This window comes from Microtus ochrogaster, chromosome 2, assembly GCF_000317375.1.
Source record: "Microtus ochrogaster isolate Prairie Vole_2 chromosome 2, MicOch1.0, whole genome shotgun sequence".
Lineage (NCBI taxonomy): Eukaryota > Metazoa > Chordata > Mammalia > Rodentia > Cricetidae > Microtus > Microtus ochrogaster.
The window spans coordinates 36507853-36530969 of record NC_022010.1 but is presented as its reverse complement, the minus strand read 5'-3'; the positions used below and the strand labels follow the sequence as shown (position 1 = coordinate 36530969).

Below are 23117 nucleotides of genomic sequence, written 5' to 3'. Positions count from 1 at the left end.
GATTAAAGGCGTGCGCCACCACTGCCAGGCTCAATTTAATTTTGGAGTAAAACAATCATTTTATAAAAATGAGCCTAGCCATCACCATAACAACCGTTATGTATTTTATTTAATATCACTACTGTACATTATGCTTGCCAATTAGGAAAACCATGATAAAACAAATACATCAACAGAGCTTTGAGAAACTGCATTGGATAAGGCAAAGCCCTCAAAATCCCAGTAAAAGGGCAAAAGAAAGAGTAAAATATGAAAGCATGAAAAGCAGGACTAGGGACAGTAGTGTGGACAAAATAAAGGTTATGATACACAACTCCCATCGTAGACTAAGGAGAGCGGTGTGGACAAAATAAGGGTTATGATACATACTGTCTATCATGGACATATTTGGAAAACAAATGGCCGATTTGGGGCAAATTACATAACCACTACAACTGAATTTTGAAAAACAGAAAGTAGAAAATAAAAACTTTGTAAAAAAACAAATTCCTAGGGGTTTTTAATCAACCATTTGAAGACCAGGTGTTCCTGAAGCGTGGCCGGAATGGAAGAACATTAAGAAGGGCTATCAAAAACCTGCAGCCAGAAATGCCAGAGCTAAAAGAGAGAAGCCATTCGAAAACGTGAAGTGAAACTAGCCAAATACTCGATTACACACAAATCAAAGAACAATTAGTGCAATAAATAACAAACAAAATGCCACTTTATTTAAGTTTGGACCTTTGAGTAGGAAGCCTGCTTTTTCTGTGAGATCTCAATGACGGTTGAGAAAGTGAAAACAATAGGTTAAAGAAATAAATTCACATTAATGTGGGAAAGAATTTCACTTCTTCCTGCTGTTGACATGATTCTGGCTATCTGAAAAGGTTCTTTGAAAAAAAAGTTCAGTTAATTTTGGAGTTTTATTTAGCCAAGATAGGGACAAAATTTTAAGAAATAAATTTAAGAAATCCTGGTTTATGTGTCACTCCAGGCTTTCACCTAGGGATTCCTGTATGCTAGGAAGCACTCTTCTCCCTTAATTACAACCCCAACCCTGCAGCAATCATAAATGAAACAATATTAAACCTCATTAATAATAATGCTTTCAATAAACATGTGGAAATTAAGGAGGGAAAAGGCATACACCTACATCATATATCATAGTTTTGAAATGCTCTGAAAAATTAAAGTAATTGTGTGTTGCTACCTAAAATTTCAGCCAATTTAATAGGAAGAAACCTGGCAACATGAGTTAAGATTTTAAGACTTTTTATTCCATCACTATTCTCCTAAAATTCTAAAATTAGGTTATACATCCCTAGTAAGTAAACAAATTATATGACTATATATTGTTTATAGAAACAAAGACATGAATGTAATCTAAACATATCCACTAAGAGAGGTAGCAGTGGATAGATTGCATCTGCCCCCACTGTAACGGTTTAGATAATTTATTAGGTTATACGAAATCTACAAGAGTGCATTAAAATTATTACAGTTTACATGATTCCTGTAAGATAATATTGAAAAAGAATGTATAAATAAATCCACACAATACCCCTATTTTTTTGTAAAGTACTGTTAAAATAGTCTTATCTGTTGTGTGTACATTTATTATATGCACATTTGTTTGTAGACATTAAATGATGTGGAGACGGATGAATTATTTTAGGCATGAGTGTGTTGAGGGTTAAATGTAGGCAGTAGTTGGAAATCTGAAGCAGTCAACTAGAGTAGCTACCTCTATGTAACCTTGCATGCGGCCTGAATTTCTTTCTCAAGAGGTAAGGTTAACATTTTTGCATAATGGCTGCCACTTATTTTCCTTTGTGATTGTTCATGTCCACTGTGTAATTATAAAATTTCCTTATTTACTTTTACATGTCAATTTATTATTGTTTCCCTCTTCTGAGAATATGGTGCTTTCTATATTGTGTATATTGTGCCAAATGAAGCAGTATGGGATTTGCAACTGTAATTTAATTCAAAATATTAATGTTCCTTATGATGCTCAGAATTATCAAAGACATTAAAGTAACATTTTAATAGTTCTAAATTATTGCAAAATAAAGAATAAGTTGGCCTCAGTCTTCAGATTTTAAATGGGAACCCAATAAATACTGCAGAACTCTTTTGTGGTTTCTATGTATATATAACATACCAGCATTGACAGCAAGCCTGACCAGGAGCTTGTAATAAACAATTAAAATATTATTGTAGTAACACCTTGATGTTTATGAGAATGTACTTGAATGCATCTTAACATAATGAACGCAATGTTGTTTTCTACAAATACCAATCTACACTGTAGGCAATCTAATGAACTGAAACTATCCCTTATTCCAGCTTTTTAAATGTTGCAGATTGGGGAGGTGACTCTGTAGTTAATACATTTGCTGTGTGAGCATGTGGATCAAATTTGGATCCCTGTAATCCCAATGAAAGGCAGGCAGAGATTATGGAAGATTAAAGCAAACACAGTAGACTGACTAGGTAACAAACTTGGGCACAGCAAAAGACTGTGCCTCAATTTATGAGAGTGAGAGGTGAAGCTACCCGATGTCAACCTTGGGCCTCCACAGGCATGTGCACACATGTGCACCTGCATACACTTGCATATCCAAATATGTGATGTACAAATACATGCATGCAGCATACCCTACCAAGATAAAACAACGAAATGCTGTCTTTGTTATATTGATGTGTGAACTTTAAGTCCCGGTCTCTGGTCTCCATCTTTGGAGGCCCTGTCCCTGTGACCTCCAAACCTTTACCCCTCCCTAGAAGAGGGTCAAGACAGCCCACCAAAAATCTGGACCCCTCCCCCAGTCTATTTAAACTTCTCCCCTGGAAAGTCTTCTCGTGGTCTCTTTCCTTTTCTTCCTGGTGGTCGCATTTGCGGCTTCCCTGTTTCCCCTCGGGGGTCACCCAAGAGCTCAGAAATCCCATTAAACCTGGATATTTTAAATTTGGTTTGTTGTGATATGGCTTGATTGGGATTTTTGTATTGGCAGAGAGCTTGCATTAGAAAAATTCCTAACATGAACAAAGTTTAATCTAGTGTGTTCAAGTTCTTCATTGTGTGAAGAGGAATGTGGATGTTGCAAGTTCTTGAAATATATTATATATGCCCAAATGTCAAATTGACATATTTTTTTTTCTCTTGGGAACTTGATATCTGAGCTTGCATTAGATTGTTTCTTTGCACAGAATAGGGCTCACAACACTCCTTCCCTTCTCTCTTGAGTTGAAACACCAACTATAAGACAGATTCTCAGGACAGATACATAAATAAAGTGCCTTTGGTATCCCTTAAGTAGTGAGTGTTTCAGCTCAAGAGAGAATGGGTGTTGAGAGTAAATGGCATGAAGTAAATGTACATGTATAGGTTAAATAAGTTCCCTAGAATGCCTGTCTGAATAATGTATATATATTCACATCACTGTGAGAAACATGGAGCCCACAACACACTCCTTGAGAACAGGTTGTTCTCTAAGTTCTCCTCAGAAGAGTAGGGATGCTCTACTGTTGATGTCAGCAAAGGGAAGGAATACTTTTTCTCTTTTTCCAGATTTACCCATCAATGATTCTAGATAGAGTATTGTCCTTTATTGGAAATCTGGGAGTGAAGAATATAGGCTCATTTCTAACATCTGAATGTTTCTATCTCTATCTTGAGGTGAGGGCTTTACTGATTGTTCCAGATACGTGCATGGGAATGAATGAATACAAATATGTAAAAATATATAAATATATACATTCAACTCTATATTGATGAGGACTAGAGAATTCATAGCATAACAGTTTTTACATGATGTAATTTCCACAGTTTGCAGTTGGAAAATTTTCCCAACTGTGTTCTATGGAAAAAGAAAAAAATGGCATTCTAAAGGCTATTACCTGCTTGGCTCTTGTTGCTCTCTTACCCGGATATGAAGCCACTGCATGTGTGTGCTTGCTACAAGTGCATAAAACTAGATCGAGAGGAATAAACTCTGTCTCTGTCTCTGTCTCTGTCTCTGTCTCTCTCTCTCTCTCTCTCTCTCTCTCTCTCTCTCTCTCTCTCTCTCTCTCTCATAACATCTGCACTGTTCTCATGGCCCCCTCCATTCAAAGCCTCAGGGAGTTTGGATTCCAATTTGCTGGCAGTGGGACTGGAGTTTGATGTTCTTACTATGGTATTTTCCAGAGTCCATTGATGTTAGCTTCACAGCAGTAACCACTATAAATATTTTCTTAGACTGTTTAAAGGACCTAAGTGTTTCCATTGGTGCACATTGATGTGATATTTTTATTTTTTAAAAAAGAAATATGAAAAGCAAAAATTGACTGCAAACATAAATTTGATTAACTTAAATTTCTTTGATGTGGTTATGACTAAAGTGAATTAACCAGAAATTAATTTGTTACTAGGAAACTGTAATTGGTATGTAAAATAAATGAAAAAATTAATAAAAAATAAATTAGAAAGAAAAGAAAGGAGGGAAAGCTTTTCTGGGTTTTTCTACACATTTTGTGAAATAATTAACATTTTTAATTTCTTAGGTAATTTCAAGGGTAGAATGGAATGAGTCTAATTGTCTTGTAAGAAATAGAAACCACTTCCTTATTTCTATATTTTCTATAAATTTAAGTGCTGCAGGCACTGCCCATTCGCCTTCCAAGCTACTAATGTTGCATCAACTATCTGTCATCTAGCTTGCCAAGCATCCCTGACAGGGAGTCTTGAACAATGGAGCCTAGTTGATAAAAATATAGATTTTCATGAAGCAGAACTTTATTTTATACCAAAGTTAGATGGACATATCCCTATCATATATTAATCATCATAACTATTTGAGTCATTCCTCACTGAGTTGGAATAAAATGTGTAAAATAAACTTGTATAGATTTATTGACTTGTTTATTTATATTGTTACTGTTGCTGGGGATGGATTCTGGGGCCTGGCATAATAGGCAAGCACCAAATTACAGAGCTACCTCCTCAGCCCTGAATCCTCTTTGATTTAGTTGAGATGCTTCCTCTCTAATGTTTGTGTCAATCTGAGGTAGACTTCAGTGATATTTTTAAATGCTATTTCATAGTCCTATTGACATTTTCTTATTTCAATGCAGATAGATACCTTTCCATGGAGCAGAACTTCCCACCAGTGCTAACATAGTTAATGGCAGAGAGGGAAGGTATTGATTGCCTCAGTTCTCAAGTGGAACCTGAAGGAAATGGGAACTCTCATATCTATCCACAGCAAGGCAAAGCCTCTTCATTCTTGCTTGACTCAAATTCTATGCTGAAGTGTTAAATTATGGTGAAAAGCAGAAAGCAAGGCAACTAAGTATTTTTTCCTGAATAAATAAAGAACACAGGTCTGTATCCATTTGCAAGCAATTTCACGTATGTAAAGTACATAGTTGATATTATGTTCTTACAATGATAATTTTCTGATTGCCTCCTATGATTGTCTGACTTAATAAAATGCATCAAGCATAACTTAATTATCAGCAATCATTTCATAAGTCAATGAATGATGGTCAATATAAAGTTGTTAAAGAAATCCTCGCTGATACAATCGACAAACACGCACACAAAACACTTTTTTTTTATATAGAGGCACTTTTTTGATTTGATTTTAAATAAAACATTTTATTTTTTACCTCATCCAAGCCATTTCTCTTTTCTGGCTAGGGACCACTATGTTTTTCTCCATTTTTTATTTTTTCTTCTCAGAATTATATGTTGACTCTTTTTTCACATATTCAGTTTTTATCACTGAAAATCTTATGTCATATATCATAACCATTAAAAAGTTCCAAGAGCAACCAGGTGATGGGTAGTAGACAAGTTTCTGTCCACACTAAAACCAATGCTCCTCACACATATCTTTGAATGACTAAAGTTAAAATTGTATCCAGTGCACTGACCGTCGCCTGGCTACATAGATACAATAAAGAATGGCAATTGTAAGTCTTATAATACAAAACTGCTGCATTGAAATTTTCCACATGTAACACTCTACCTGTAGGAGAAAGGAGAAATGTGAGCCTCTTCTTGCTTGGAGACTCATCTGTCTATGCAATGGGAAGGAGCTGTGTTTACAAAGAAAAATGATTCTTCTCTATTATATATGCTACTGAATCCACTAATGGGCAAATTGAAGAAAGGATTCTCCAGGGATGAAATAAAAGACCATTCCATATGCCCATCTATTTATAACCTCACCCCACCTGTGATCATACTCTACCTTTTGTTATGTAGGTTAAATTACCTCCTGTGTGTGTATGTGTGTGTGTATATATATATATATATATATATATATATAACATATACATAAATACACATATACATATATATATATACCTGATCCAATAGTTGAACTGTTATTAGACTCTCCTTTAACTCCATTTCCTCCAACACAGCACAAAGGCAACTTTCAAATGATCCCATTACTTACATAAGAAACAAGTTTGCATAGGTTGGTGTGCATTGTAAAGAAACATGCACCTTTATTTCATACACATGGCTCTACATACCAAATAATTTCATATTATTGCTTACTTGGTTCAGTGATTTTTTTTAAAAAATAATAATAGTAATTAGGTTCCTGCTTAAGCAGTAAACCTTAACAAAATGATGGGCATAGAGTTCAAGGGTGTGAAACTTTTCCATTGTGTTTTAATTTTAGCCTGAATTTACGATTGATTCACATTTGATTGTCCATAGTTCCTTGGTGTTCAGTATTTCTGTCTCCACATACCATACCACATCTATTTAGCTAAAGTAGTTGATGGTTTGCAAATTATTTATGTGATAAAAATACATCAGAGAACTTGAAAAACTTACATCTAGCCCTCAAAATCTCCCATTTTGCAAATCCAAAATTCATTTCAGTGACTCCAACAGACTCAGCAGAACAGTAGACATTTATGCATCCTCAAAGGCAGAACCTTCCCTATGAATAACAATAAAAGCTACTGCTATCTAATCAGCAAACTGGGAAATTATTGAACATTAACAAATATGGTTCATATTTGACCTGTTTTCTATGCTGTTTTCATCTAACTTATCAAACAGGCCACCAGGATTTAGAGACGTTGATAATGCAACCCATATAATCCCATCTCAGGAAAGATCAGAAATTGGAATCCATCTCTATTTTATTGCAAAGCTGATATTCCATTCTGTTATTTTTACCCTACTATATTTCCTCATTTACCTGTTTTGTATCAGTTTTGGAGAGAAGAAGAAAATGTGTCTTGCAAAGTCTTGCACATCTTATCTGTGAAAGCTTCCTAAAGGAAGTCCATCCAGCAAACCCCGCCCCCCACACCCATTTCTACCTCTGTGCTCATCCCACACCTAACCAGGTTTTTGTCTTTTTTTTTTTTTTAAGAGATTAGCTGTTTTCAGGACTAAAGCATCAACAACTCTTTTCTTTATAAAAGATTGTAGATATGCAAGATCTAAGTGAATTTGGTCTGTTACCCCCCATGCTCTGGGGCTTTGTCCTCTGTACTCAAAGAACAAAGAAGGGACTACTTTCTCTTACAACACCCTGGGAAGGGCTAGCATTGAGTGATCCAGTTCGTCTACTTTTGATGCTGCAGTCTTCACATGTAGTGGTATTCATTTACATTTTTTTTTCAAATAAATATTGTCAGAGCAAGGAACCTTTCAGGCACATTCTCCCACTTTCTTCTCTATACCCTTTTTGATCATGGTTTTTCTCACTTCTATGCATTACAAATAGAGGAAGAGGACACTCAAAGAAAGGTCAAATTCTCTCTAAAGAACTACACGTAAGCCGGACTCAAACTTTGCTTCTCGGTTTCCTTGTCATATACCCACTGGTCTTCCAAAGCTCCCCACCAATTGTGCCACAGGAGGACTGGCCTCGGTTTCAGAGGTTGGAAGCCTACTATCAAGGTTCATTTTCCTAACCTCAGGGCTTTCTTTTTAAATAGAGAGAATACTAGTACCTGGCTCCCATACTGACTGTCATCCTCTTTATTTTTTTTTAATTATTAATCACATTACTCATTGTACAAAATAACAGACTGCCTCACAATATTTTTGTTCATGTGCATGATGTACTTTTCTCATATTTACTTGTCCCCTCCAACTGCTGGTCCTTTTCCTCTTACCAAATGGTATAAAATTGTACCTTTTCTATTTTACACACACACACACACACACACACACACACACACACACATTTTAAATAGAGACTCTACATACAAAAGAATGTATATTTGTCCTTCTGAGTGGTTTATTTCACTTAGTATAAGTTTCTCTGTGGCTATCAATTTTTTTCTACCAATGACATAATGTCATTCTTTATAACTTAATACGACTCCCTGGTTTATACATTTTCTTTGTGTGTTTATCCACTGGTAGTCAGATTCCACAGCTTGCCTACTGTGCCTTATTCAGTAGCAGACAGGGTGTGCAGGTGTCTCTGGCGGGTGTCTTGGAGACCTCTGCGGATATTCCCAGGCCTGATGGAACTGGATCACGTTTGTTCAGGCTTTATTTCCATTTAGATGATGAGAACAGGTGAAAAGAGGCACTAAAGTCTGTCTCAAGGAGACTTCTCTTTCATCCCTAGATTGAACAATAAGGGGATAGGTGTGAGAATAAAATTAAAGATAGGGAAATATAGTATTTTAAATTAAAGATAGGGAAATATAGTATTTTAAATTAAAGATAGGGAAATATAGTATTTTAAATTAAAGATAGGGAAATATAGTATTTTAGGAAGTATAGACAGAAAACTTTTCTTAATCGTGATTTAAAAAAAAAATGATGTAACAGTGGTATGCACCAGGCCAATTCAGAGAAAAAGTACTGTAGATTCTTAAATGCGAACATTAAATCATTCTTTGAACAAATTTTTATTGAGTACTTGTGGGAAGCCCATTGTCCACAATGATGTGGAATTAGACATGGCATACATGTCTTAGAAAATGTATATTCTAGGTCTGATAACATTTTGACCCCGCATTTGAACATACAACAACTGGGTGAAATAAGACCTATTAACAAAATAAAAGAAAATAAAGTTGCCTTTATTATCAAGTTGCTATCATTTGTTGTTATCCTGTGACCAGGGTATGCACAGTACGTCACTCACACCAGGGTCCCTTGGATGGGTTTTCTTAGCGCTGCACAGAGACCAAGGCTTGGGCTTTGGATGCCACCAGGGGCTGGCTAGTCGCCCTGCCCAGCCCCGCCCTACCGGCTGCTGGGCGCGTGGCACAGAGAGAGCGGGCAGCTGAGTTCCCATCGCCAGTCACCACCGCGCCAGGTGAACTGTTTAGACTCAGCTCGCACAGGCACAGACTTTGACCGGACGCTGCCCCAGTGACCTGAAGCCTCGGGTCCTTCCTTGGCCCCTCGCAAGACGTCCCACAGGTCTCACGTCCCAGCGCGGGTGTCTCCGGAGCTCCAGTGGCTGTGGCTTAGGTTGGGCGGCTCCCGAGGCACATCACCTGTTTGACAGCCTCTCCCTAAACCAGAGAGCAGCACCCGCGCTGGGAGCCTTGCGCGTCACTTGCAGCTCCAGCGGATTAGAACTCGCTTCCTTGCTCCTTCCTCTCTGCAGTCCCATTTAAAGCTAACTCTGGCATTGAGAAAAAGCTGAGTGGGCCCAGTTTCTGCAGCGCTTTCTTCTGCAAGATGGTAAGTGAGGAGCTGGCTTTAGCTAGTCACACTGCCAGAACTCCAGGGGTCCTGGAAGACAATAAACTGCATTTAGAATGTATTCTACCCTGGGAGATGCCTTTGTACTTTCCAATTAATATAGTCCATTTCTGTTCCCCCGCACCCCTTATTATTCTCTGCTCCCTCTCCTGCATATTTGCTTCCTCTCCCCACCCTTTTCCCCTCACCCTGTGCGGACCTTCTTCCACCTGTTCCTCTAGATTATGCTCATATTTGCAAACACTTAGATTTGAAATCCTCACGAGTGTTTGGGGTTTGTTTTCCTCTCAGGTGTCGGTTGCTTAATAGCTTAGCTCTGATTCCAAGAATAATCTCGGGGGAAAAAAAAGAATCCACAAACATACTTTTAGAATAAAAGAAAATAGCACTTGATAAACTTTTGGCTGAATTTCTTCAGGCAGCACTGGCCAAGTTGTATTTGCCTCAAAAGTGTACCCTTTCAAGTCTTCACTCACTGGCAGTGGGGGCCTACGGTGAGTCAAGTGACTCAATAATAACTTTCGCTCTTTTATTTTTTTTTATTCCTCCTCCTCTTCTCCTTCTTCTTCTCCACCCTCTTCCTTTTCCATACCCTTTGCCTTCTCTGAGTCGTGTCCAATAAAGTCCTCAGAGCAACACCAACCTTCGAGGAGCTAGAGTTTGTCCAAACTTGGGCTCTGCTGCAAGGAATGTTTTTGACTTGATTAAACATTGACACATAATTAAGAACGGGCGGATGGACAGCTTAAGCTCGGAAGGAGGTAGACGGCTTGCTCCTGCATGGACGTTTGGAAAGACCACATTTGAGGTTGGAGGACTGAGTGGGGCGGAGCTGGAAGGTGCTCACTGAATCAGAACACAGTGGAGAAAGGCATGCCAGGCAGCTACTGGTGGCACAGTAACCTGGAAAGGGTACCAAATGATAATGATGGAGGGGTCAGAACCCACTGCCTTTATTCTCATGTTTGATGGTGTACTTGAATTAATGTCACACTCCTGAGACTGGAGTTGGGGCTAAAATGTATGTGATCATCTCTGTAAACTTATATGCATACACATGTTTATTCATTCACATGTAAGAAATGCACCTGATTCAGACTCCTCCATTAGGAGGTTCCTTGAAATGATGCCATGGAGAACTGTTCACTTAACCCTTTGTGGTCTGTGATCTTTGCATTTCAAGATTTTTAGAAATACAAGTCAAGATATCTGCTACAGAGCAACAAGTGGTCCTTATAATCTGAATAGTCAGATCTAATTCTTTTTACTTAATTTCTGGGTAGCACTGCAATAGGAAATGCTTCTCTGATGTTTACAAGTCCGGACCCATCTGATACTAGTTATTTGGTGAACAACCTTAGGAAAGTAGTGGGGAATTCAAAGAACCCCTTCCTTTTTAGTAATTATAATCTCACCATTCAAATATGTATCTGGACCTGTACTTATCATTTTTATTGTTTATTTTCTTCGCCCATGTAATTTCTCTCTATTTCTCCCACTCTCTCCCCCTCCCAACTGCCATCATGCCATCTCCTCTACCCCCATCAAACTGAAAATCAAAGAACACCATTCTGCCTTGCCAAGATCAGTATTTTGTAGGAGGCCAGAGTTATAATTGCCCGTATTCCACTACAACGTCAGAATCTAGTGTTGATGTTTCCAAGGAGACTTGGGTCTCTTTCTGGGCTGCTGGTCTCCTGGACAACGCTGAGCCCCAACAAGCACCACAGACACAGGGTAAGTTTTACCCTTCTGCTTCACTTGTAGAATGGGTCTTTTGACAGCCAGGTATCTGTAGGCATTGAGGTCTGGTACTCAACAGAAAAAATAGAAAATTTAAGTAAGCCCTAAGACTCCTGGATTTTTTTTTTTTTTAGCAGTAAAACTGGTTGTTCTGTACTCATCAGTTAGCAAAAATGAAACCCTTCCTCTTGTGTGTTAGAAACTTGTGTTGTTTTCTAGATTCTGGAATTCTTGGAGATTGCCAAGTCAGGAGTAACTTTGGGTCAATAGTACAGTTTTATAAACAGCACCTAATAGAACATTTTTTTGAATCAAAATATCAGGTATAATTTGGAGAGATTCTTGTGACTTTGAGAGAAAAATCAAGAGTGAGTAACAAAGTTCATTTCATCATACAAAAATTTTGTGAACAGTACTTCATACACCGAAAAAATCAGTTCCTCTTCACATGTGCAGTCAGCTTTAGAGAAATGTCCAAGGTTGGTGGAAATCAAACACAACACTAACATTGACCTGAAGCTTAATGAGTATTCTTAAACACATTACAGGGATTTCCATATTAATGCTTCGTTTCTGTAAAATTTTCAGGCATCTCAGAATTAAATACCTGTACATTCATTCTGCCCCCCCCCACTTATTTTAGAGACTGTGGGGAGGGATATGAAAAGATGCTGAGGCAAAACCCAAAATGAAGGAACCATATGTCAAGGAGGAAGTTGTTCAGTTCTTGATTTTTCACTATAAGCAAAAGCAGGCATGGAATGTTTCAGAATGTGAACCCAAGTTTTAGTTTGTTTTCTTACTTATTCCAACTTAATTCTAAATGGTTCAACAAAGACATTTGAATTCCCACAGATCAAATGGGATTGAGGGTTGTGGGGTGAAAACGAAAGTACTTGAGATGCAGAGTCAATTTTTCCTTGATGGGCATTACTCTGAAAAACAAAAACAAAAACTTCTATGTAAAAACATTAATGCAGATATGGATGCTAGAAATAAACAAGGTATAGTTTAGCAGTGAAATTTCCATAAAATCCTTTAGAGTAACAAAAAGCCGATCACTAAGGACAATGGGGAGAAGACTTGGGGATTTGACTCAGCCATGGAGTGTTTCTCCAGCATGTCATGTACCAGGTCCTAGTTTTAGTGTCTAGCTTTAATAAACACTGAAAAATGTTATCATACCATGACAAAAAATCGTGAACAAATTTTGCCCTTCAGATTTCAAAACTAGAATGGTTGAGAGGAAAATGTGGCTCCGCAACACAGGGTTTGATTATGGAGTCAAACATAATGTTATCAAATGCTAGAAAAACAGAAAATAGGATAAATGCTAGAAGGGAGTAGTGGAGTTGCAATATTATGCCTAGTGGAAAGGCGGGGTCAGTGTCTCTGTAAAGGAAGGGACAGCCTTTATTAACTTAACCAGCAAGAATGTACATATACATTTCAAGAGCTGCTCAGTTCCTGAAATAAATCTCTTTAGCCACTTTTGTAGGTAGCACATAAATAATTGCTTACATTCTTCTTGAAATCTTTAAAACTTTTTCCTGTGGGAAATAAAAGTAATTAAATCTATTAACCTTTTGAAGTTGTCTGCGAGTTTTCATCATAATTGTAAACACGTCCATTCATTTCTTCTGTATTTTCACACAGAGGCGTCTTGCGATCTCAGTGTCCCTGGTCTGGATTCATGTTCATGGGAAGAGGCTCAGCTTTCCTCTCAGCTCTACAAAAATAAACAGGTATGGATAGGGAGTGAGAGAGAACATTGAGACTAACATAGTTCCACAAAGTCTACTCTTCCCTGAGTCTCCCTTTATTTCATGTTGATTTTTAGTTTTAAATGGTTTCTTTTTTTAATGCAGAGTAGCTCAGTAGGGTATTTTTTTGTGGCACACAACAGTAATTGTGTGTCTGAATAGATTAAAGTTAAATGCATAAGTTCACAGAAAAAAAAGCTCCAAGAAAACCTATAGGTGACCTCTCAATTAACCAAATTGCTTTTCCTTATCTGTGGAATACTGCTACAACCCTTCTCTGAGGATCACCAGAGGACGGATACAGCCATGTTTTAAACGATAAACATAGCTCATCTTTGAGAGCAGGGCCAATGATAAATGTTTCCCCCAAATTACTTCCTCTTCCAGGTCTCATCTGTGGTTGTTCCAAATGAGCAGTTTCAGTTATTGGACACACAGGCTGGGTGATCTGAAGCTGGGTAAAGCCAGGTCACAACTCCTGTTTTTATTTTCTGAAGTGTGAAAGGAAGGAGTGCAACCAAGTCTTCTAACCATGCTTGCTATATTTAAACAGTTCTGTGCAGCTCACTTTCCCTCACACCACCTGACTCCCTGTGGTTACAATTTTTTGAGAGTCATTTGATCTCCTCAAATACTTTGCAATGAATGGAATATGCAGTGCACAAAACTGAACAATCAGGTGGTAGGGAGTGTAAATTTAATTTAAGACCTGGAGGACCAGGGCTCTTTGAAATTATGTTCATAAAATAAACAAGAATGAATCAGGTTTAGAAGGTTGGGGAGCAGTGCAGAATTATTAGGTTACAAAGCCAATAGAGGGGAGCACCCTTCACTATTGTATGCATCTTGCAGCTCCAGGATACTCTCCTACAGAAGGAGGAAGAACTTGCTAGGCTACATGAAGAGAATAATCACCTCAGACAATACCTGAATTCTACTTTGGTTAAATGTCTGGAAGAAAGGGCAAAGGTATGTAATTATCTGTTTTCAAACGTGAGGCAGTGACTTGACAGAGGAAATCTCTACGTGACACCTCATGATGAAACAGATGAAGTTTACCTAATAAAATGTCTGCATAGGAGTCAGTAAGATGGTTAATTATCCTTAAAGAAATACATAACTTCAACAGGATTTTTAGACAGAATTTTCCAGAAGTTTCTAGTTTCAGATTTTTAGCTTGACATCACAAAAGAAATTAATGATGGAAGTTAAACAGAGCAATTGCTAAGACTGCTGAGGTTAATAAAGGGTAGAATATTGGAGTAGAAATAAAATGTAAAAAAAAATATCAGCAGTTCTAAATATGTGTTAGATGTTAACTAAACAGGCTAGCATCCTTGGGGCCTTTGTTATTGTAATTGGCAAATGGATGGGCCAGGAGCCTTGGTAAGAATCTCTCTGGGAGTTGTGAAAATGGCTAACTAAGTACAGTACTTTATATGCATCTAGGAAGAACTGAGTTTGGATCCTGAAAGGCTCACATTAAGCCAAACACAGTAGATTGCAGGGATGCAGAGACAAGTAGTTCCCTGCATCCCACTGGCCAGAAGCCTAGGAAGATCAAAAAAGACACTGACTGAAATATAGAGGAAAACACTCAACTCAACCTCTAACCTACACACACACACACATGTGAGAGAGAGAGAGAGAGAGAGAGAGAGAGAGAGAGAGAGAGAGAGAGAGACCTACACACGCAGGAAAAAAAGAGAAAGAGACAGAGAGAATCAGAAATGTTATAAATATAATTGGGCTCAAGGCTTCTCCACTGGTGATTAGACATATGCAAACACTCTATCATTTTATCTACACTTTTAGATGAACTACTTTAACTCACAGATAACTAGCTCAACTGTAACCCATTTATTCTTCCTTTCTTCAATTTTTCACATTTCGGCTTGCATTTGCCATCATTCTCATTACTATGTCTATCATCAGTTTTACCTGCTTTCTAGACAAACTATGGCATTATTTGATCTAACTTCGATGTCATCTCCTGCATTGGAGTTCAGAGAGAGTCATCAAATTGGACTTTTTGCAATCCAGTTAGCCTTGACTAAAACAAACACATCTGTACAGTTATTAGTCTGGGATCCTAACATCAGATATCAATCCATAAAATATAACTAAGTCATCTTAATACATCATTTCTAACTCTCTCAATCTCAGTTTTTCTAAACTTAGGAAAATATAACACACAACATGGGAGTGCTTTGAAAATTAATATGATAAAATTAGGAGACGGTGAGTGTTGAAATCAGAGGATCTGTCTAGATTCAGAGGCATAAGATTTACATCTAGGCTAAGGAGTAGTGAGATGATCACTAATATGCCTGTGTCTTTATTTATTAATTATTTAAGAGCATCTGCATCTTATGAGAAAAAAACATACTAGCAATGGTCTATAAATTATAATCTTACTTCATTTACTTATTAACAAGTTTAATAAGTGGCAGCTGCTATTAGTATCAGCCTTTATTTCTCTTAGTTGAAATCTTACAGATGTCACTTGCTTCCTTCAATATTTAAAAACTGAATAAAGAGAATTAATTAAAGCAACAGCTTATTAAGGATGTTTACTCAATAAACAGTAGCAAATTGACTACTTTGACTTGTGTGGGAACACAGAAGACATTTAGCCATTTTTTTCTCCTAAGCAAATGGGAAAATAATAAATATTCAATGGAAGAACAATTTTCAAATATTGCTTTTCCAGAAATTGCTCTCATCAGATGACTTCTCCAAAGTGTGTGGAAAACTCAGAAAAGAGAAGAGGAAACCCAAAGAACACAGACATCCCCCTGCTGAGATACCCCAGTCCAAAACTGCCAAGAGAAACCTCTCCACAGAGTTTTCTAACTGTGAAGGACAACCTGGGCCCTGTGTGGACCCCTGGGTTCTTCAAACCCTTGGGTTGAAAGACCTCAACACCATTGACGACACCCTTCCAGCTAACTACAGTGCCATTGCCTTCCATCCCAGAACAGTCCCCAGTACATCCTCCCAATTTCTACATGACACAGTTGGCTTTGAAACTATTCCTAGAGATCTGCACCTTGACCGTGGAGAGAACAGAATACATGCCTCTCGTGGCAACACCATCTATCAGCAAGAATGTCACTGCTTTCCTAGGCTTTCCAATCCTCCGGTAGGGGTGCAGACTCTTGCTTTCCACAGTGGAGATGTGTCACCCAACAAGACAGAAGTGGCCTTTTCCACATCGCTGAGCCCTCACTGCAACGTGAAAACACACTCTTTCCACCAGGGACAAGCCTTTGTGCGCCGAGATGAGGAGGGAGGCTGGAAGTTTACCTGGGTCCCTAAGCAACCTTAGTGACCCCTCTTCTATCACAGAGTACTGCCAGGACCTCTGTTTACAAAGATCTCTTTCACATGGACTTGAACATTCAGAACACAACAGCGTTTGCCTGCCTTCTGCCACTGCCAGTGTTCCTTTAGGTTACTTACTTAAATCTGCAGAATATGGTTATCAGGAATCCATACTACTAGGTATCTGCTCTTCTTTTACTTGTATTTTACTTGTTTACATGTCCATACCTGCAGTTAACTTTCTTTTTTTGTCTTGACACCTGGATATGTATTTTCTAATCACATATATTTTCAAGACCAAAATGTACTATCTCAACTATGGCCAGTTTAACAGCATATCATTTTTGGTCAAATGGTCTACATGATGCTTCTGTTACTTCTCTGTTTGTCTTTATTTCTGAAAAATACTTTTAGAATGAGCCCTATTTCTGCTTCACACCCTTACTACTGAGTGTTCACAAATTGAGGGATCTTCCCATTGGCACTATTAAAGACCCAATGTTGATGTAAGTAACATTATGTCCTGGGAAGAGCAAATCATTAGTGTCCCATAGGGAGATAGTCCAAGTTCCAACAATGCTAACCTCACTGATAAGCAACACAAATGATAGCAGCTGAAAGGATTACTGCAACTTTAAAGTGCTGTGTGCTGTAACTACCTCTATTGGCACTTGGCATGATTTCTTTGAGCAGTATGTTTCAAACTTTTTTTTTTGAAGGACTTTAATTTTAAAAGAGGTGGGGAAATTTCCTAAACTACACAGACCCTGATGTCTCTGTCACTGGAAGGGTAGTGTAGCTTGCCTTTGTCATTATCTTATCCTTTTGTATTCTTCACTCAACAATCCCCTCATAATATGTATAGGGTACTTAGTATCCAGTATCCATGTTCGACAAGGCACTGTGACATGTCCCGAGTTCCGGACTCCTGCACAGGTTAACCTTGGGAAAGATATTTCATAAAAGTGAAGATTTAGTTTACCTGACTCTCGAATCTAGAAGTTGGACGAGGTAATCACTAACATTCTGAGTGGAGTGTGTGTTCCATCAGCTTTATCCCAGCCTTTTCTTCCTCTTAATTTTAATAAGTGATGCAGAAATTATGTAGGGTGAACCTTACATACAATCAGAACAAGGAAAAGGACTGTAAGCAATACATACTTGGCATCACCAGTTCTGTTCTGATTATGATGTTCTTCAGCACATGTCGGTTTTGCATGAGAGAGTCATTTGCATCTACCAATAAAGACATGTTAATTTTCAAACTATGTATAGCTTAAATGCAAATACTAGCATCAAGGATTTTTTTGCTTTCTAGATTAAAGAAGTGTTCACAAAAGTTTGTTTCCTTTCTACCCTGTTCTTCCCAGGATTAAGCACGTATGATGAACATATACCTGTATTGTCTGCACACACCCTATTGCTGCTTTCTTTTTCTTTCTCTCTCCATTCCATCTCAGTTACTCAGTTCACAGAATCTGTGTCTGAAATGTTCACTGTGTGTAATTCTTTGTAACAAAAGTGTTCCTTTGGTTTTTGTTTTTTTTGTTCTCTGATTTAGTTTGATCATCAATTCAAAGGATCTATGATATAATCTTTATTGCTAGTCAATTTTCCTTATTATCCATGAAGGAGCTAGTTTTATTTGCTGGACTATTTTTTTATAACTTATGGAACAATAGAACTTTTAACAGTTTTCTTTCCAAAGGTTTGCCTTTTACTTTCTATTATCCATGTCTCTAGTGGGTGACATCAATCTAATTTTAGAATACCAAACTGAACATTAGAGTTGATTGTGTGTTACTCTGCTGCAATTATTTTGAACGTCGAGAAAAAAAAAACAAAATTAGCTCTCAGATATTTACGCTGCATTGTTTAAGTGCTGTGTCATGCAATGCATGCCATGAGGAAATACTCATGTTCAGCGCAGTGCATTTGGCACAAAAAGAACAGTCACACCTATATCACAACTTTTGAGCTTGTTTCAAAGCAACTTGGTCTAAGCCTGGTGTATAGAAATTACATTCCACTTATAATTTATTTGGACTTGTATTGTGAAGGGTAACATCTGAGGAATTACCATGTATTTTTGTAATCACATCTTGAAATTGTTGATCAATTTTGAGTAATATAGAGAATATCATTTTGTTGATGTGTAAGAAATTTGAAATTTATTATTTGATTGCATATTCTGACTTCATGATTTGATCTTTTCTCTTCAGGGAACAAATTAATCTTCTACAACATAAAATCACAAACAAAAGTTCTGTCCCTTTCTGAATGAGATGGGCACTTTCGTATGGTTCAAATGATTTGCAATAATAGGCTTTTCTCTCCCCCTGGGTTGTGACCACATTCCTCTTTAGTTGCACTAATTTTGTGATATGCTTGTAGCTGGATTAGTATCATTAGCATTTAGGGTTACTGTCTGTTTCCTTTCTCTAGGTAAATAAGTGAAGCTTTTGAATAATTTGCAGCCTAAAGGATCAAATGCTTTATGGATACAACTTTTTTGAACCTAACCTTATATGAAAATTTCAATCTGATGTTGATTGTTAATTATATTTTAAACTTATCTCTCTTTAATAATAATAATATATTAACTAATTGAAAATTTTATATGATGTATTTTGATCATATTTGTCAACACCCACAACTTCTTCTAGACCTACTCTGTCTACCCTCAACTCCCTTCCCACCCAACTTCTTTGGTTTTGCTTCTTTATGGATAAATCTAATAGGCATAGTTCTTAAACCACAAATATATGGCATAGTTATGTTTTTAAATATGTTTTTGTCTACATTTTGTTCGATGAACATAAGCATTTAGTTTTAATTCTCACACAGAATATCTACAAATGTCAAGCCCAATTTACCACTTGCATTTTACATGCTGTGATTTATTTGTGATTTGGACTCCTAATTATATAAGTCAATTTCTTAATGAATCTCTGAATAATAAATGACATAATTTATTTTATTGTCTCTTGACTCTTATTTTAGAAATGGTTTGCAGTTCATGCAGTAATGCACTAAGAAAAAATGGTTTTGTAACTATTTCTGGTATAAATTTTGCCACGTAAAGTATTTTTATATTTCCATTTAGTTTTTAAAAAGTGCAATTACTAGGAATGGAGGACTGTTCAATAGATAAAACTTTTGACAGGTACCAATGAGAGTAGGAAGATGCAGCATATCTTCAAACTTTTGACAGGTACCAGTGAGAGTAGGAAGATGCAGCATATCTTCAAACTAAAGTACCTATAAATGGGAGGCACAACCTGAGCATCTTTGATCAAAGCAAGGAGACTGGCTCTGCACAGGAAAAGAACTGTCTTTTCCAGGGTGGGGTAATTTGAGTTTGAGGCATGATGACAGAAATCTGGTTTGGGATCTCAGAGGCTTTGTTTGGGAACAGTTTCTTAAATGGTGATAAAGAGGTACTTCCACAATCAAGAGAAAGCAAAGGGCAACAAGTTCGTGAACTTAAGAGGCATCTTTTGTCTTCTAACACACTTTCTGATCTCCCTCTTCTCATGTAGAATTGCTCGAAATGAGGACTCAAGTTAATCTGGGTGCTGCCAAGGGAGAAGACCAGAAGAGCAGACTAACTGCATGTGGAAGCTGAGCAGTTTTCCCAAGGCTGGGATCTCTTGCAGACTATAATCCACAAAGAGGATAGTATTATCTAGAGAGAATGTGTAGAGATTCTTTCTCAACTTCAGAATTTTGGTTCTGTGCAGTTCCAACTGATTTCTTGTCTTGGAGAAAATTGTGACTGAATCTTTCTCTAAATGATACTTGAATATGAATATAGTCAATGCAGCTACTGTAGGTACGTAAAGAAACAAGAAATTTGCAGCTAAATAGGTCTAACTAGAAAATATTATACTGAATGTAGTCATCTATACCCCAAAGTACAAATAATGCATGATTTTTCTCATCATTTAATTCCTAACTTTAAATCTTTAGATTTGAGTATATAACCTAGAGTAACTGCAGAAACCAGGAAAAAAATTAGTGTAAGATTAGGGAGTATTTGATATAGATATATCAGGACACAAATGATATGAAGAGGAAAATGGGAAATAAACAATGGGGGCTTAGCAGCACTAAGCTGAATGAGCAGGCCATATTTACATATTTGTGAATTTATACATATATGTAGTAATAACCAAGAAAGCATAAATTGAAGAGATATCAGAGGTCAAGGGCACATGGAAAAGTTTGGGGGTGAAGAAATGAGAGGGGGAAACTGATGTAAGTATGGATATATGAAATATGGGAAAATTTAGGCCAAGCTTTCTGGGCACAGTCTGAGAACTAATCGAGGCCCAAGAAAAATGTTCTGTGTGCTTTAATATACAATGCTCTTTCTGTGTACGTCAAGTGAATGTATGGCACCACGACTGAACCAGAATGCACCAAGCCTTTGATGCAGAGGCACTGGAAGTAGAGAGGGTTCTTTATCTTTTGTTTTACTGATACCACTGGTCTCTTCAGAGACTCAACAATTTCACATGTATGATAGAGACCTAATTCATCCTCTAGCATTTTTAAAGAGAACTGTAAAAACTAACACATTTCACAGATTTAAGATAAGCAGGGAGTGGTGGAAAAATACCAAGAAGTAAATTATCATTGATTGTATTATTAACAGGCCTCTTCAATGAAAAGGCAGATAAATTAAAAGGAAAATTAACTTATTCCCCAATTACTTCTGCTCATATTAAAACCTAAAGTAGAAATGAAAAATATTTCATGTGAAAGTCTGTTGGTTGATGGGGAAAAGCATCCACTAAGTGGATAAAGTGCTTGCACAACAATCATAGGAACTAAAGTTCAAATCCCCAAGTATCCATTTGAAACAGAGTGGGTGGACCAGCTAGAGTCTATGGAATCTGAGCTGGCTGGGTTCAGCAAGGGTTAATTCCCCAATAATACAGCAAGCAACTGACAAATACACTTGGTATCATCTGGGCTTCTACGTTTACATACATATACATGTCTGCCCACATACATGTAAATGCATATGTGGTATAACACACACACACAGAGATGGAAGACTTTCAGGAAATAGAGTTTGTATTTGTTGAGATATTGGCACTATTTCTTTTGTGAATCATTTTGATAATCTTGGAGAGCTAGTATAATGTGTGAGGACAAACAAAATACAGAATCCATACATTCTAACACCATGGGAGCCTTCTGCTTGCTCTCTTTTGCGATGGAGGAGTAAATGCTTCTTCGGGGACACAATAGATGCAGCTGTCTTTGTCTTCAACTTTATACCAGATTAGTGATTTGAAGAAAAAAAGTCACAGAAAGGGTGTTTCAAGGTAATTTCCCATTTCAATAGAATCCTTAAACTGATGGCCCACTGGGTTGAGGCCTCAGTATATCAGGAGCCTCTGGAGGGAACTGTCCCTCAGGATCCTTCTTTGCAGGGACTCTGACAGCAGGAGCATCTCTTTAATGGGGATTCTGCAGAAGTCAAAAACCCTCCTTACAATCAGGCAAAAGGCCAAACTGCATCCTCCTTTCATGTTGGCCTCTTGGGATTAGCCACCTTACAGAGACTGCAGAAACACCTTTCTTCCAACCCTGGTTAGCAGGGTGTGGTTCCAGGTGAAATCTGGAAGTGGCACCTGGACAGGTACTCCCCTGAGCCCACCTGCCTGGAGAGCTGTGTGAACACCAACACCACAACTTCCACTGGGATTTAGAACACCATATTGCCAGAGACTGCCTTTTCTCCTCTTGTGTCTAAAGACCGTGACTAGCCCTGCTTGGCCCCATTGCTGTGCTTACTAAACATCTGTGTCATCGTTTAGCCAATAGACTTTTGAAACGATAAAGGCTGAATCAGGTTTGTTGTGAGTCATCTTGTTAAAACAATGAAGACAAAATGGTTCTAAACTAGCCCAGTGACAAATTGAAAAGCATTCATTTCTTTTTCAGGGCCTTTGTTCACAAACTTCTGAAAACCAGCTTAATATCTGCAAGCAATTCTTAAGACATGTTTATGTCAGCATATCAAAACACAACATGCTTGAATATCCCTACCTTTTACAGCCATGATATTTTGAACAGAGAAAGGATATTGCAGTTAATAATGTGTGGCCCCTCTGCTCAAAGTACGGCTCTGAAAATGAACTCCCCTTCTCAATGTCAGGGTTTCAGCCTGAAAGTGGTGTCACATGTTTTTTTAAGGATGATTTACACTTTCAGATTCTATTATTTATTCTTAACCATCACACAGAGTTATAAATATTCCTTTTTAAATTCTCAAAGGAAAAGTCTTCAGACATTTGAAAACACATAATTTTAAATATGCAACGCATATTTATATTCATGAACTGATTCTAAATATGCTCATTTCCAAATCGAACTTTGTCTTCTAGGGACTACTGTACGTGTCCTATAAGGTATTGACTAGAGAAAAACCAGGGAAGGATTTGATGAAATCGTGCTATTATGGATATTCAGGGGATGTAAAGTTTTGATGACAAAGACGGCATGCCCAGGTGAGAAAAGATAAAAAATAAGACAACAGGACAAGGTGTAAGGCCTCTAGGGGATGAGGACAAGCATAGTTGGTCACA

General features: G+C 37.6%; 1 protein-coding gene across 1 annotated transcript in view; it reads left to right on the top strand.

Moving 5' to 3' along the window:
- Window positions 1-17486, top strand: part of Gmnc (geminin coiled-coil domain containing) — a 34756-nt gene extending 17270 nt beyond the window's left edge. The window contains exons 2-7 of the mRNA XM_026787489.1: window positions 9140-9312; window positions 10098-10173; window positions 11242-11416; window positions 13079-13167; window positions 14038-14154; window positions 15899-17486. Coding sequence (XP_026643290.1) covers window positions 9140-9312; window positions 10098-10173; window positions 11242-11416; window positions 13079-13167; window positions 14038-14154; window positions 15899-16516 — 1248 coding nt within the window. The 3' untranslated portion in view covers window positions 16517-17486. The remainder of the gene's footprint in view (window positions 1-9139; window positions 9313-10097; window positions 10174-11241; window positions 11417-13078; window positions 13168-14037; window positions 14155-15898) is intronic.
- Window positions 17487-23117: the final 5631 nt, after the last annotated feature.